The 16,477-nt window shown below is 41.9% G+C and overlaps 1 protein-coding gene across 1 annotated transcript in view; it reads left to right on the forward strand.

Annotated features, from left to right (window-relative positions):
• The window catches only part of Deptor (DEP domain containing MTOR interacting protein), a 136,031-nt gene that overhangs the window by 94,855 nt on the left and 24,699 nt on the right, over positions 1 to 16,477 (forward strand). Inside the window, exons 6-8 of the mRNA XM_046464978.2 lie at positions 1,548 to 1,682; positions 5,466 to 5,536; positions 8,474 to 8,578. Coding sequence (XP_046320934.1) covers positions 1,548 to 1,682; positions 5,466 to 5,536; positions 8,474 to 8,578 — 311 coding nt within the window. The remainder of the gene's footprint in view (positions 1 to 1,547; positions 1,683 to 5,465; positions 5,537 to 8,473; positions 8,579 to 16,477) is intronic.

Consider the following 16,477-nt stretch of genomic DNA (forward strand, 5'->3'; position numbering starts at 1 on the left):
ATATGTGTGTATACAAAAAACAATTAAAAGGCAACTTATTGTCAACCCATCATCAAGAGGCAACACAAAGAAAACTAGGAAAAGCACCAGCAGGAGCTCATAAAGCACACAACCTGTGGCAATGTGTAAAACAAGCCGTCTCGGGTTTTCAGTTACTAATTGTATGTCACCAGTGGTGGTGATTGGTATCCACAAAGATAACTTAGAAAAGGTGAACTTGAAGAAAGTGTCATTTTGTTTAAGAGGGTGAGATGCTTAAAGGGGTGTTTTCAACTTCTCGGAAAACTTGGCTTTCACGCAAGGGACTTGTTGGCTGAAGGTCTGGAAGTACTGGGCTTCCCCTAGCACCAGTGGAAGTGTCCTGTCTTGGTTCTGGGTAGGATTTGACTGAGAACACTTACAAGTGTATGCATAGATGTTTCTAAGTCCCAGGTACTAAAACAAGATAGGTCGGGTGAATTTTCTCATTTAATTATTACCACAAACCTACGAGGATTTTTCATATCTTCGTTGTACAGGCAGAGAGGAATTGAGTGGCTTACCCAGGGTTTGAAGTGGCGGATGGAGTTCTCTTGGCTCCGATGTTTACTTTCTCCTGGCCCTGACCTAAGCCCCAGGCATACCTGGTTCCTCAGACATTGCTGGGCTGGAGGAGAGAATGAAGCAAGAGCTGTGAAGGGAAAATAAAAGCTAGCCAAAGATCAGCAGCCTAAGCCTGTGCTCCAAGGTCAGCCTGGCCAGACTCAAAGGACACCTAAAGTTGTGTGTCTTCTGAAGGTTGTAGCCTAATGCAAATGCAGAGTTAAGAGTTCACTTTTGCACTAGTACAAAGGTTTACCTGTTCCTCAAGAGGCCCCAGCAGACTCGAACACATGATGCTGTTGAGAAGGAGGCTGTAGTCATCATAGACCCCCAGAAAGCTAAATTTATTTTTTGCTTCCTTGTGCCAGGCAGTGGGCAGAGTGTTCTCCATAGCCTCTTTCTTTCACTTGTGGCCCTTCCCCTGCTTGAGAGCCAGCCTGTTCCACGGCAGGAAGAACCAAATCAGAAAATTGAAGACACTGCCTCAAGTAACACTTTGAAAGTACGAATATGTGCTCTATATTTTAAGCCCCTTCTTTCATGATTCTGAATGATTAATGGTTTGATATGAAACCAGGAGGCATTTACTATCACTGTTTATTTACCACACGTGTAGCCAGCACTGAACTTACACCCTGGCCAGGAACGCTTGGGTTTGGTCATTCCTGAAATATCATACTTTCATGGACATTATATAATCTTTCTGCTTGCACTAACCCTGTGAGCTCACATGGTTACTTTACATCAGGGAAATCGAGGCTCAGAGAACTGAAGACAGTGGCCAAATTGTGCTGTAAGTGGCAGAGCTGCCCCTCAAGTTCCTGCTTTTCTGACTCCAAGGCCAGGGTGTGTTTTCCTGGCCAACGTGCCTTGCTTTGCTGTACCTTGCCTCTGGAAGAAGCGTGGGTGCTCCAGGGAACCGAGATGGCCCCCCGCAGTGACTGTGTGTGTCTTCCCTTCTGCAGTCAGCCCCAGCAAGGAGATCAAGATCGTGTCTGCAGTGCGGAGGAGCAGCATGAGCAGCTGTGGCAGCAGCGGCTACTTTAGTAGCAGCCCCACCCTCAGCAGCAGCCCCCCTGTGCTCTGCAACCCCAAGTCTGGTGAGTTCACAAAAGGCGGTCTTGCTCCTGGCTATGGGTTCTGGGATAGATGTGCAGGCTGGGTTCCCTGGTAAACAAATCTCCCTGAAATGGAGGCAGAGTGCAGGAATCTTGTGAGAGCTGGCTCTTAGGGGAGAGAGTAGAATGGGCAGAGGAGAAATTAGATGGCGAGTCAGTCTCAGTGAAGGCTGCATTGGACCCCAGTGGAAGATCTGCACTGGGTGGCCCCATAGAGTCACATGGAGTTGTGTTGAGAGGGCTGGGCTTTTTACCTACCCACAAGTTAACCAGATTTTAAATGTTGCTATCCCAGAGAGGAAGGCATGACTGGCCAGTGTCGCTCTCTTCAGAGAAGTGGTTCCCAAAGACAGCTGAGGGCCATCTGCTGTGAGCTCTCCCAGCAGCTGGGAGGAGCCCTCAGTCCTCGAGGGGCAGCTGCTCACTATAATAGGAGAAACAGCGCTTCCCCAGGCTGGAGGGTACAGAGACACATCAGAGGCTCGTGCTCTTAAGGAAGAATGGATCTATGCAAATCCACCTGTCTCTGGAATTCCTGGGTACCTTACACTTTTAAAATCTACTCATCAACCTCTATGGTCTCTGTATGCCTGGGGAAAAAATGTAGGTTCAAAGCATGTTGAACTTGTGCTATGAAACAATCCTCCCTTGACCTCATCACCCAAGAACCTGCAATCCATCCACATTACCCCTTTCTCACTCCCCCTACCTGCCCGGTCCTCCCTGTTCTTCCCAGGATGAGATGGTGTGTGACATCATTATAGTCATCACTTGAGAACATCCTCACCTCCAGTTGTTCATTGCACTTTTCCACCTTCCCTTCAGCGTGTCCTTTCAGGGGACTTTGTTCTTTCTGTTCATGTTTCCCCAGCATCAGATGTTGGGGATACAGAGACGAGAGGCCATGACCCCTTAGCTCAATGAGCACCTCATCCTCGTGGAGGAAAAATCAAAACATAGTAAGATGAAGAGCTAAAAGATGTTCTTCAAAAGGTTTAGAGAGAAACTTGTCATCCAATGCTACTGTCTTGGAAGGTGGCTGCTTTTCCTGATCTAACTTTTGTTTCCCTGCCTTCTGAGAACTGGTGGCAAGAATAAACTTGCAAGCAAATGAAGAAACTTGCTTCCATCCTGGTCCTGGCTGCAAAATTATTGAATACCCATGTTCTACTGGGTTTTGCTGTTACTGGAATGTGCTTGTAAGGGAGAATGAGAAAGGAGAAGGACTTCCTAGAAAAAGGATATTGAGGGCTTGTCTTGTGTGTGCTAGGCCCTGAGTTCCATCCCCAGCACAATAATAAAAGAAGAAGAAGGATATATGAAAGCTGGATAGAAATCTGCAAGGCCTCCCCAAAGTTAAAAGCAAAAGATCTCAGTTTCAAAAAAAGGACAGTCATGCTATCTCCATTTTTCCAAATATATTTGTGTGTGTATGTGTGTGTGTGTGTGTATACATATATTTATATTTGTGTATATACATATGTATATATTTGCACATGCTAAACAAGTGCTCTACCACTGAATTACACCCGCAGCCCCCACCCACAGATGGATAGGTAGATTAAAAACCTTTTTTTTTTTATATCAGATATTGGACCTAGGGGTGCTTACCCACTGAGGCACATTCGCAGCCTATTTTACTTTTTACTTAAGACAGGGTCTCACTAAGTTGCTGAGGCTGGCCTCAAACTTACAATCCTCCTGCCTCAGCTGATATTGCAGGGGTGTGCCACCAAGGCTGGATATTTATTTTTTTGATTGCATATGATAAAATATGAACAAAGTGTTAATTATTTAAATTAGCAACACATCTATGTGCTCCGAGGTGGGTTATACTGTTTCCTGTTTTCCCCTTTCACCCAGATCAGAGGGAAGAATTCACTGATAAGTGGGCAGAAAAGGAAGCTGCCTTCTTGAGTCTCTGAGGTGAAGTCCCTTGTGAAGGTGGCCAGTACTTTGTGAGCTCATCTATGATCTTTTTTTTTTTCTCAAGCAGATAAACAGGCCTTCAAAGTAAAGAATTTAAAATTAACCACCCAGAAACATCAATATGTATTTTTGGTAGTTTATTAAAAAAATGCCTTAAGCCAGACATTCTGCCCAAAAAACTATAGATATTATGACCATAATCAGTATCCTGCTAAAGTGTTATCTTCCAAGGATATGAAAAAAGAACTCTAAGGATATTTTTTCAAGCCTCAAAAGTTTCTAGTTTTTCAAAGTAATAAAGAAATAAAGCACATTAAAATAAATGGTCAGTGTGATGGTCCTGTATTCAGATTCATAAACTCCATGAGGATTTATGGGGCATGGAGAGGAATTGTCTGCCAGGATTAAAAAATATCTCATCCCTCCAACATGGACCACTTTTCTTATCTCCTTTCCATCTACTGAGAGATTCTGTTCCCAGCTGGATATTTAACCCACTCCCTTTTGTTTAGTGAACATAAAATCATTTGCTGTTTTATAAGCTTCTGAGAGTAAAAGTAGTAATCTCAGCCATCTGTCATCTCCACAGAAGCATTTCACTGCCTTTAACTAAGAGATCTTGTTAGGCCTGGGCTGCACCCAACAGATAAGACCCAGCTGCTTGGAAATCACATATGCCTTGCCCCACACTCCTGCCCACTTGTGAAGGGCTGGTGTCTGACCTCTGGTTGCCACTTGCAAAGGGAATTAGAGCTGGCACTTGTCCAGGATGGCTTGGCTCTGGCACTTTCCATTTCTTTGTGGCACTTAAGTCCCTTATTTTCATATAAACTAGAATGCTCTCTGTCCCTGATCAACTATTCTAGAAGGAAGGGGAAATCCTTTCTCCAGTTCTTAATAGGCATACAACAGATGATAAAGTTATTTGTGGGTGTTTTTTATAGCTGGCGGGTCAGGAATTGGCTGCTGGCTTTTCCATCTTGGTAGGCAACAGCAACAGGTGAGCCGCTGAAAACAGACATCTTAGGATGAACAGACACCACACCACACCCCTGTCTTCCAGAGCTTCTGAGCCCTTCTGTCTACTTACAAGACAGCATAGTGCAAGGGGTCAGTGTAACACAGTGGCTGAGAATGTGGACATGGATATTCAACATCTGACTTTGGTCCTAATTCTCGAAGCTGCTAATTAGCTTTAGGTCCTTGGCCATAAATACTTTAACTATTTTAGGTTTGTTTTCTCACATATAAAATGAGGATACTGATGAACCTAACTCATTAGTTCTTGTGATAATTAACTGAATAATGGGTTACCTAGCATGATACTCAGGACATGCTGAATTCTCAGAAAAATTCACCAGTATTATTACTATGGGCACAAGGCAGTATTATATGTAGCCCTGTGTTCCTATGTTATTTAGGAAATGAGTAGAACTTTAATGCATGGGACAAGGGCAGTGTGGGAATGGGGCTGGATCGGGTTAGTGCTTAAAGCTTGACTATCAGACTGCTGGAGCTATTTTTTTCCTACCTCTGAAACATATAAATGCATAATGGATTTATGAGAGAGAAATGGGAAAAATAGAAAACATGACATTTTCCTTTATAGGAAAACTTCGACCCTGTCCTTTGTCCCTTCTGCTTCTATTCCTTTTGCTACCCACCAACTCCTTAGCTCTGTGGGTGGGTTTAGGGTTACTTGTTTGCTGATATTTTAGTACTAACAGTGGGGCAAGGGCCTGATGGTCACGTAACAGGTGTTCACTAAGTATCTGCTGAATGAATGAAGGAAGGTCTTTCAGGTACTCATTCCCTGACCCTGTGTCTGCTTCTCAGTGCTCAAGAGGCCAGTCACTTCTGAGGAGCTCCTGACTCCTGGAGCACCGTACGCGAGGAAGACGTTCACGGTATGCTTATGCCTTGTTTTTTCTCCTGTGATACTCATTTTTCTGTCATGTCAACATGTTGATGTGTAGCTCATGGACTGAACTGAAAACTTGTCCTAAATTTCCTTTGTTTTTCACATGTGTTGTGAGCAAACTATGTTAACATAAACAAAACACATTTGTGTCTTTCCAGAATACCACAATTTATTGAATAACAGTAAATTCACAGGCTATACCATGCTGATCAGTGGCAGTTCACTGAATATTTGTGGGTCACCTGGTAGTCATAAGCCAGGAGATCACAGGTTCTTTTACTCTAATCTTAGTTTCTAGTATCTGTAACACTCAAGTTATACTTTATACAACTATATACACAGTTTACAGAAAGGTCAAGAAGAAGTTAAGGCAGCCATTGGGGTTCAGGAGGCTGCACTGAGAGCAAAGGCAGAGACAGACATGAATGCAAAGTCAAAGAGTCAGTGGAGGTGGTCGGGATGCAGAACTGTCAAAGCACAGGAACTTATGCTAGGCCAAGGTCTGCCTGGACAGCAGGTTCACAGTGTCAGCTTGAGATGTTAGCTTGGAGTGGGTGTACATGGTGATCACTGGCAGGAGAAACTGCTCTGCTAAAGTCCAAGGACAGAGATTCAGAGGTTCATCACTGTGGGTTTTCCTGGGCAAGCTTGGGACGAGTGACAGGTGACAGGAAAAGGGTGCTGTCGTGACTAGACTCAGGGTGCTTCTCCTTTTTGGGCCTCAAGTAGAGGGTTGTTTCATTCAGTGGTCTGGGGTGTTTGATAAGCTCATGAGCCTATTTTATTTTTCCCCCATATGAGTTTGATACACCTGTCCATGTGCTTCTGATTAATTTGATGAGTCCACAGGTGGCCATTTTTATTAGTGTGATTAATTTATCAGTTTTTGGCTTATGGTTGTTTTATGTTTGCCTGTTTGTACAAACAAGGTATAGAGTCATTCTACCTGAGCACTTAAACTCAACATTGTGTAGCTTATGGCAGACTACAAAATGGAGCAGCTCAGGTTTAGGCCCAGCCTGAACACTGCTGTTTTATATATCATGAAATAACTCAGAGAGGGCACAGCCTGCTCTCCATATTATGAAAGTAGGCTTTTTTTTTTTTGACACTAAGACACTAAAACATAAAGCACATTAGGTCTTTACATGATTCACTTGTTATTCACATAGTATTTTGGTATCTTAAATTATTTTTGATATGTCTTTTAAAAAGAGATTTCCATTATGCACTTATGCTAATGTAATTATGGAATTCTAAGGCAAATGGTAGTGCAAATAATGCCAACAATTTCTTCTGCATTACACTTAATTTTAAAAATCACTTAAGACAGTAAGGGAATCTTAAGGTAGAAAAAGGGAACAATCGAATAAATTGTTCCACTGTAAATAGTGGTGCCTTTTACAATATCAGCAAACCCTGAGTTGTGAAGGCATCTAATTTGGGGCCCTGTGTGGCTGTGAGGGGTTCCTGAAGACCCACTGGGGAAAGGCCCTGCAGCCTTAACTCTGCCTCCCTCTAGCCCCAGAGGTTTTCTTCAGAATGTGGAAGTCTTCTGATTGACAGCACCTCCCCCATCCCCTTCCTTTCAGATTCCTCACATCTACATCAACTTCCTCTTTTATACACTTCTCTTTCCTCTTGTTTTCCATTACCTCAGGTAGAGAAACACACACACACACACACACACACACAAGCTTTCCACAATCATACATAATGCAAACATTTTTTGATGGCTACTTCTGTTGCTGAGATGGAAGACTTAACATGAGAAGGCACTCATACATATTTGTATCCAGGGAAAAGGCAAAGCGTGCATTTGGGAGTGAAATTTTGTATAATAATAAACGAAATAATAGCAAACCCTAAAATCGCTAAAGTGATTAAGAATCTTGAGAATTTCCACCAAATTCCTGCTTTCCCCAGTCTCCAGCTTTGAAGAGATGGTGGATTGTATTTATTTTAGGCTTTTAGTTTTATGCCAGCATTGCTAGTAATTGATTGCGAACGCGTTTCATCTGTATTTCAACTAACATATGTGTTAAGGATGAGTCTGAGAGCGCCCAGGGAATGTAACTGCCGATTATATTAGTGATTCTATAGGAAAAGTTTATGTACTATTTCTAAAATAACTTTTGGATTGGAGTCTACTTATAAATGAAGAACTTTTTGTACCTTTTCACTTCGTTTTTCTCTTCCCTTATTTCTTTGTTTCTGTAGTTGGTACTGGGAATTGAACACAAAGGTGCTCTACCACTGAGCTATATTCCCAGCCCTTTTTATTTCTCTCTTTTGAGACAGTCTCTCTGAGTTGCCCAGGGTGACCTCAAATTTGCAATACTCCTGTGGAAGTCTTCAGAATCACTGGAATTACAAGTGCATGCCACTGCGCCTGGATCACTTTATTTTCTTGGTATAGAAAATTGTTTCAAGAAATACTAGGCTCTTCATATTTCTCATTATTAGTAATTTAAATTGTTCTTCCAGACATGAGTGACATAGCTAGATAATAGTGTATCGTTTGGATCCAGATGGAAAAGACAAACTTGGGGTAGAGATTGGATTTGGAGAGAAATTTCAACCATGTTTTTAAGATCTTCTAAACCGTCTACTAGATTTTGATATTGAATTGTCGAGCAGCCTAAGAAAGAGGCAGTCTGCCAATTATTTATTGAGTAGTGCCCTCCCAAAAGCAACTTCCTTCTGCCAAACAGGTTCTGTTTCTCAACCACATTTTCCACAGAGCTATGCCTGCTTTCGTGATAGAAGCAAAGTATTCCATCCCCTTAATAAGGTGGCGAGGAAGTGGAGAAAGATGTGTCATGGCACATGCTTAATCCTGTGCTGGTTTTCTGTCTCTTGGCAGGACAGGCAAATTGCCAGGGACTGCCTGCCGATTGTTAATTGTGGTTTTCTTCTCTAGATTGTTGGCGATGCGGTTGGCTGGGGCTTTGTGGTACGAGGAAGTAAGCCATGCCACATCCAGGCTGTGGACCCCAGTGGCCCTGCAGCGGCAGCAGGAATGAAGGTACTCCCAGACCTTTCTGATTTGGTTTGTATCTGTCCTGGGTTCGGGCTGCAATTCTGTCATGGGATCCAAAGCCCTCTCAGGTTGTGCCCTTTCTATTTCTTAATCTCCACACCCTTTACCTGTCCCAGGTAACACTTCCAGCCTTATTTATTATTTGATGCCATCTGTACTTTCTCTCCCTAAGTGTTTTTGTTCCATTTTTGTCAAATTTTCTTTTCCCTTTCTGAATAGGGTCGAGATGAAGCCAACCAGGGAAGAAGGTTTGCCCACTTCTTGCCTCTGCTTTGTAGTCTCCAAACTCCCATTGTTTTTCTTTCTTTTTTTCCCTACATTTCTCTTCTTAATGCTGAATTTGGAGGAGAGGAAATAAAGAAATGTGTGTGTATATATATATACACATTTATTTATTTGTTTGTTTGTTTTCAGCGGGGAGGGATGCTGGGGATTGAACTCAGGGGCACTCAACCAATAAGCCACATCCCCAGCCCTATTTTGTATCTTATTTAGAGACAGGGTCTCACTAAGTTGCTTAGCACCTCGCTAAGTTGCTGAGGCTGGCTTTGAACTTGTTTTCCTCCTGCCGCTAGGATTACAGGTATGCGCCACCACACCCAGATGTATGTATTTATTTATATATATTTACAATAAACATATATATTTCTTTTTGCTTAAATCTCATATCAAAATCTGTTGTTTATGTTGTAGGCAAGGTCCATTCTGTGGATTATGTGCCATCAGTAGGTCATACTAGACCCTAATGAGCACATATTGAGAAAAGAAGTCATGGAATTTGAAGAGAACAATATTCATATCTTGATTCTGCTAGTTACTGGCTTTTTGAGCAAGTTTGGTGACATCTCAGAACCTATTTCCTGTTCTCTGAAATGGCATTAATCTTTCCCTTAACTCTTTTATGTATTATATATGTGGACATACTTGATAAAGTACAAACAGCTACACAAATATCAATTCAATATTGAATGAATTGAAATATTTTCTGGCAATAATTTTACATATTGTTTGGTATTAAAGTGTTGTGTGTCCAAGAAAATTTGGAAAACACAGACAAGCCTAAAAAAAGTTGAAATTGCCTATCATCTTTCTTAATCCAGAAATGACAACTATATAACATTCTAAAAGCAGCCTTCTGGATGTATAATTAGCACCCAGTAGAGTAGTACCATTTACATTTTGATTTTTATTTTTCTAGACTTCTTGTATGCATATATGGAAATACATTGTCTTCATAACAGAAATGAAAGAGAATATTGAAAGCATTGATTTTTCTCAGAGCTTCAAAACACCTTTATCTAGCACAGTTTTGTTCTGTCATCTGTGAAACATTTCCCAGGGCGTATTGATCTCAGTTATCTGGGACATGGGAGGGTTCAGCAAGCTGGAAAGCTATAGATCACTCTCACCATTCACTCATCAGTGCTTTCGTCCTCTCCCATCAGGCTTTTTCTGGTGCAGCAACAGGCATGATTTGATTCTCTACCTGTCTGGTTTCCAGCATGTGCCCTCTGGCGTTGGTGTACACACTGGGGAAAAAGGGGGAGCAAAGAGCTTCACCTTTAGTGCCAGTCTAGGTAATCAGGCTGGTATGATTAGGTGCTGGCCCTGCTCCCTGATTTCACAACCTTGTCCGAATAGGGGAGGCACAGTCCTGATGTGCCCTGTACCTCATGGCAGCTGTGGAAACCTCAGAAGACCTTCCCTACCTTCTCAGTACCACAGCAGGCACAGCACCAAAGAAACTCAGCAGGAAAGTTGGCTAGGAACATAAAGCGCAAGCACTTGTGTCTGTGCCGAGGCTGAATTTGTCATTTTCTAATGGAACTCTTGGCTGTGGAAAGGATCTTACATTTTATTTCCACAGTAAAGTACCCAGTATGGATGATTTTGGCAGAGAGCTTCGGTGCTGAGCGTGCATTCGTTCATATGAGGACTTGGCTTTAAGCACATTTCCTTTGAGGAAAATAGTAGATTTATATTGCAACTGAAGAACTTGCTTTGCCTAGCCAAGTGTATAGGGAATTTAATTGATTCTAGTTCATCTCTGTCAATTAACATGCATAATTGGCATGTCAGTTAATTAACTGTTTGCTGTATGTACCTGGATAAATGGGTTTCCTGATATATGTATTTTTTATTTTATAAACTAATACATCATATGGTTTATATTTTTATTTTCCTTGGAAGTTTATAATGGTTTTCCTATATCCTGGAGCTGTATAGAATTCATCAGAGCAGCTCTTCTGCAATTGTATAACATAGCTCTCTTATTCAGCAGAATGCTCTATCCTGAGCTTCTCTACTTAAAAGTAGCTTTATTTGTATTCTATCCCATTTTATTTTATTTGCAGTACTGGATCCAGGGGTGCTGTACCACTGATCCATATCCCCAGCTCTTCTTTTAAATTTTTTAAAATTTTGAGACAGGGTCTCTCCAAGTTGCCAAGGCTGAATTTGAACTTGTGATCCTTTAGCCTCAGCATCTGGAGTTGCTAGGATTATAGGCTAACACAAAGCAGCCTGCACCTTGCCAGGGTAATTCTTCCTGAACAGGAAGGAATAAGCCACAGGAGAATTAAAGTCTGAAATAATTAGTGAAGAAATAAGACAAAGTCAGAATTAGTTTTAAGGGAGCGCCAGATGGGTTCTCCCAGTCCTGGTGGAAGCTGGAACAGAACAGTTAGAAAACGGCTCCGTTTCTTTATTTAAGGAAGAGCATCAAAGGCGGGGATAGGTTTCAGTGGGTAGAGTCTTGCTTCATGGTGTCTTGTAGTGGACAGCTTGATTGGCATCTTGGGAAGCCGCACCTATCTCTGGGAGTCTGTGTGGCTAGGTGGCTGCAGCAGGTCACTGGTGCTGTGTGGAACCTGGAGGAGCTGAATAGAACTCATATGTATCTGGGCTGTCTTAACCAGCAGAAGTGCCACTGGAAGTTTCCAGATACCAGACCTTCTTATTCACTGACTACAATGCCAGTTTGGTTCATACAGAGTCCACAATGGCTCTTGACAACAGGTGTGTGCCACCTCATCCAACTTAAAACCATTTTAAACTGCACACACTTCATCTCCTTGGAAATTAATAAAACAAATCAGCATATTAAAATTCTAATCTTACAGAGGGCTAATTTTGTTTCAATTGTTTAACACAGCATTTTATCACTTAAGAGAAACACTCAAATGGAGTCTTTATTGGTTAAGATAGCTCTCAAACTGTTAGAAGATGCCTTTGGCCAAACTGTATTGGAATGAAATTTATAGAGAGATAGTTTTGAATTGCACTGTTGGTTTGTTGGTTAAATGAAAATGATGGTGAATATCATGCCCTTTGAATAATTTAGCTGTGTTTATTCATTAGAGATACTTTGTGCATGATTCTGTGACCTAAAACACTTACTAATCTAATATTTTACCACCTGTGCTAGTAATAGAATGTTTCAGTTTCATAAGAAGCCACTTCTATAATGTAATACTAAAGGCTTGTTTCCACCAACCTGTCTTGCCATAAGGTTTTGATTTTGCTGTTCTCTCAAGGGGTCTAAGGGAAGGTCTGCTTATGTCTCTACAACTCTAGAGTGGAGTATGAAATATGCAAAGTGTCAAAAGTGTGGTGCACCCATGGCTGCACATTTGTATTTCCTTCTTCCCACATTTTCTATCTGCTGACTTTTCACTCATCTCTGGGATTTCATCAGCAGCTGCTGTTCCTTTCAATACAAAGGGGAAGGGAGGAAACATGAAAAGGAACACAGTTTCCTGAATATCTTCTCTGCCTGTACCTTACTGGCCCTTCTCTTCATGAGCCCATTTAATGGCTACAGCAAAATACTAATATCCTGGGGGAGCAGCAATTTCAGGATCTCTGTCTTCTCTGTCACTCCAGTTAACTCCATTTCTGGACCACGCTATGATCACCTTATCCTACATGATCCTCTAATAAGCGGCCTTCTTTCTAACCAGGCAGACTTTTTACATTTCACTAATATCTCATGATCGCGCCTAGGTCCAGCTCTTAAGTAAATCTAATTAATTGACTCTGGCCATGAATGCTCTAATGGCTTCCTGTCACAATGAGAATAAACTCCAGATGTCTTTTGTGGACTGCAGAGTCCTTGATCTGATTCTGCAGATCAGAACCTCATCTCCTGCACTGTGTTGCTTAGAGCACCCCTGACTTTCTCTTTGTGCTTCCCAAATATCAGGTTTGTTCCTACTTGAGGAAAGATGGCTGGTTCCATTGTTGTCTTTCTAATCTCAGGTTACATGTTGATTTTTCAGAGAAGCCTTCCTTAAATATCCTGTGATATTCCCCTATTTTCCACCAGCTGCTCTTCATCATATCATCCTGCTCTCTTAGTCATTTCAGTCTGCTGTATCAAAAATAATATAAACTAGGGGCTGAGGTTGTAGCTCAGTGATAGAGTGTTTGCCCAACACGTGTGAGACACTGGGTTTAATCCTCAGCACCATATAAAAATAAATAAATAAATAAATAAAATAAAGGTATTGTGTCCAATAATAATAATATACACTGGGAGGTATAAATGACAAGCATTTGTTTGGAAAGTCCGAGATCAAGATACTGGCGGATCCGTTGTCTGTCAGGGCCTGCTACCTGGTTTTCAAAGGCCGCCTTCTTGCTGTTTCCTCACATGTCATAGAGCAGAGAGAAGAGCAAGTCTTCCTGTCATCTTCTTATAAAAGCACCAGTCCCATCCACTCTCATGACCTAATCCCTTCCTGAAGGCCCCGCCTCTGTGTTCTTCTACAAAAGGTTCAGGGAACTTACATACGGAGCCACCTGTATCATAAACTTGGGCCTTTCCCATATATGGTCTTGACTTTTGAAGGTGGGTGGGTTACAGTCTCTCTACTTCACAAGTGAGGAAACCCAATTAATTCCTTCCTGGTTACCAGTTTGTAAATATCAAGAGCTAGATTCAAATCCACATGCTTCTCATAGTATTAGTTCAAGAAATACAAACCAAGGCACAGCCCAATAGATGACATGTCCCATTAAAATCTTAAACCCTAGGTAGAATGCTCTTGGATTCATGACCTTTCATGCCTCCTGTGCAGAGACTGTATATTCTATTCAAAGTACATTGGTAAAGTGGTCACATGTTCATCTGGGTTGGCTTGAAGAAGATCAAATGAGTAGTTTTAGTCCCTGACACTGGCCCCTCACTTAGGTGAGGACTAGATCTTGCAATGTCATCTAAGTGAAAAATCTAAAATACTTACTTTCATTAGTTAAATGAAACACTTGTTAGAACCAACGGTTGAGCCTTTAGGCTATGAAGGAATCTGAGCCATATTTACAAATAAAGGACAAAAGATATCCTTGCTTTTTTCTGGAAAGTTTATTTTTCTTGTGGGAATGCTTAAATCCTGCCAGAAACAGTATTCCAGTTTTCATGCTGCCCGGTGCCAAGTCTCAGAGGGATTTCAAGACTCCTGGCTTCTTTTCTTGTTTCCTGCTGTGATGAATTGATGGATATGGACTGACTCCATCTCTTTTCTCTGTTTACTTATTTCTTTGCATGTTTATATAGAAACAGAACTATCTGAGTCAGAATAAGGAATTAGTGGCCATTATATCTTTTTTCCCCCTCTTAAAAATTGACTTGTTTTTCACACAGAGAAAAAAAAAATTCAAAATCCTGCCCATTGATCTTTCCTCCCCAGGGACAGAGTGCTGTGTTATTTCATGGAATTTACCTACTGCACCAAAAGAGGCCAGAATCTTACCTAATTGGCCAAGATCGTTTGGCCACTAAAGTAAATTATGGAATGACCATCCACCCAGATTTTTAAAAAATGACTCTTTTGTTTTTTTTTTTTTTGATGTTTTTAAAAGTAGCTCCTTTCCAGGTGACTACAGGGTGCTCTGTGTCTTGGCTGCCCCTTGCAGAGGGTGACAGGAATAGTGGGGAGGAGGATCCTCCTCTTGCCACTGGGCAGGACTGGGAGGGAAGAGACAACTCCTTTGCCTGGGAGGGACCTGCCAATAAGCGAGGGCCACTTCCCGGGCTCAGACTCACATCATCTCCTGCTCTGTCCCCTTCCTTAGCAGGGAGCCTTCCCTGTGCCAGGCTCCAACAGTCCTCAAGTGCACATTCACCTCTACCATGTGCTTGGCATTAGGTTAGGCCATCCTGGGATTTACAGTTGAGAGAGGAAAAGAGACATTAAGCAAACACTTCCCCTAATGAATGTAGAGTTACTGTAGGAAAGAAAGGGGGGGGGGGACTGGTGCTTCTGCCTTTGCAGAATAAAGGGGGAATGAGCAGAAACACTTCCTGACCTTCAGGGGAAAGAAGGCCTGAGCTGAGACCCAGAGAATGAACAGAAACTAGCTAAGTGTGTGTACACCCTGCATGTGTATGGGTGTTTACAGGATTGGGTGTTCACATGAGTATACTCACACACAAGTTTTATTCTGTATGGAGGGAACCCAGAAGGTAGCATGGTGTCTTGCAGAAAAGAATGAAAGTCATAACCAGACTGCAGTGTGAGGAGAATTGGGAAGGAGGGAGCTGTGGGTTAGGGAAGTTTCTTGCCTTTTTAAAAAAAATTATCAGTCCCATGAGGAATATGTCTAAAATATGTTTTTTTCTAGTTATTCCTCCCTGTGAAATGTAGATCCCAGTGATTTACAGAGTACCTGTTTATCTATTATGTTCTACTGTATATATGTATACAGTGTGTGTATATACATACATATTCTACTATATATATGTCTATACAAATGCACATACGCTTTATACTTAAAAATAGGATAAGGTGGGTGAAACAGGTCACAGCTAAAATCCCAGCAACTCAGGAGGCAAAGGCAAGAGGATTGCAAGTTCAAGGGCAAATCTCAGCAACTTAGCAAGGTCCTAAGCAAATTAACAAGATCCTGTCTCCAAATAAATAAATAAATAAATAAATAAAAAGATGGAGGATATAGCTCAATGATCAGTGTCCCTGGATTCAATCTCCAGTACTGCCAAATCAATCAAAATGATTTAATCAATACGCACACACACACACATATATATGTGTGTGTGTGTATATATATATATATTTTCATACTCTAAGAAGCAATATTTGTTTTTTAGGGGCTATGTCCCCTTTCCTCCATGAGAAAGCATGATTTAGAGGAAGGAAGAGATTCAAGAGCTTTATAAAATTATATTCTGAGTTGAGGCATAATTTTCATGCAATAATGCACATGGCTTTTAAGTGTGTAGTTTATAGGTTTGGTCAGATGTGCATGCTAGTGTCACTACCAGTCAGATTGTAGGACATGTCACTCCAGGAAACTCTTCACGTCTCTTTCATGTCAGCCCCTCCACCAGAGGCAGCCATGGATATGATTTCTGTCATAAGAAATTGGGTTTTGGGAGTCAGATGGATCCCTTCGCCCCTCCTCCTGCCTGTGTAAGGTTTGGCACATCATTTAGCTTCCCGGGCCCCTCTGTCTCATCTGCTGACTGAGGACCTTTGTGACTCCGCCTCAGGGCTAGACGAAGGGTTGAGGGAGGTGGTGTACAGAGCCCCTTACCAGGCTGGGCACCTGGTCCTCCCCTCTGTCCCACTCTGAATAATACATGGGTGCATCTCTAAGAGCCCAGCTATAGCCAGTTTATAAAATAAAGCTGAATACCTCTTCAGTCTTGGACTTTGTCTTAGTGCCTCTGAATGTCATGCTTGCCAGTCCAGTTGCCCTGTGCTCTGCCCTGCCCATTCCAAGGTCACTTCATGGTCTAACATAACTGCTGACGTGATAGTGATTAGGTTTGCATTCTAGCCACACTGAAGGGAAGAAAGGAAGCAGAGGGCACTGCCCTCATTTAAAAATACTTCTTGGGAGTTGCACATACTACTTTCCATT

Source organism: Marmota monax, unplaced genomic scaffold, assembly GCF_021218885.2.
Source record: "Marmota monax isolate L192 unplaced genomic scaffold, Marmota_monax_Labrador192_F-V1.1 WCK01_AAM20220418_F8-fsc00003, whole genome shotgun sequence".
NCBI classification, from domain to species: domain Eukaryota; kingdom Metazoa; phylum Chordata; class Mammalia; order Rodentia; family Sciuridae; genus Marmota; species Marmota monax.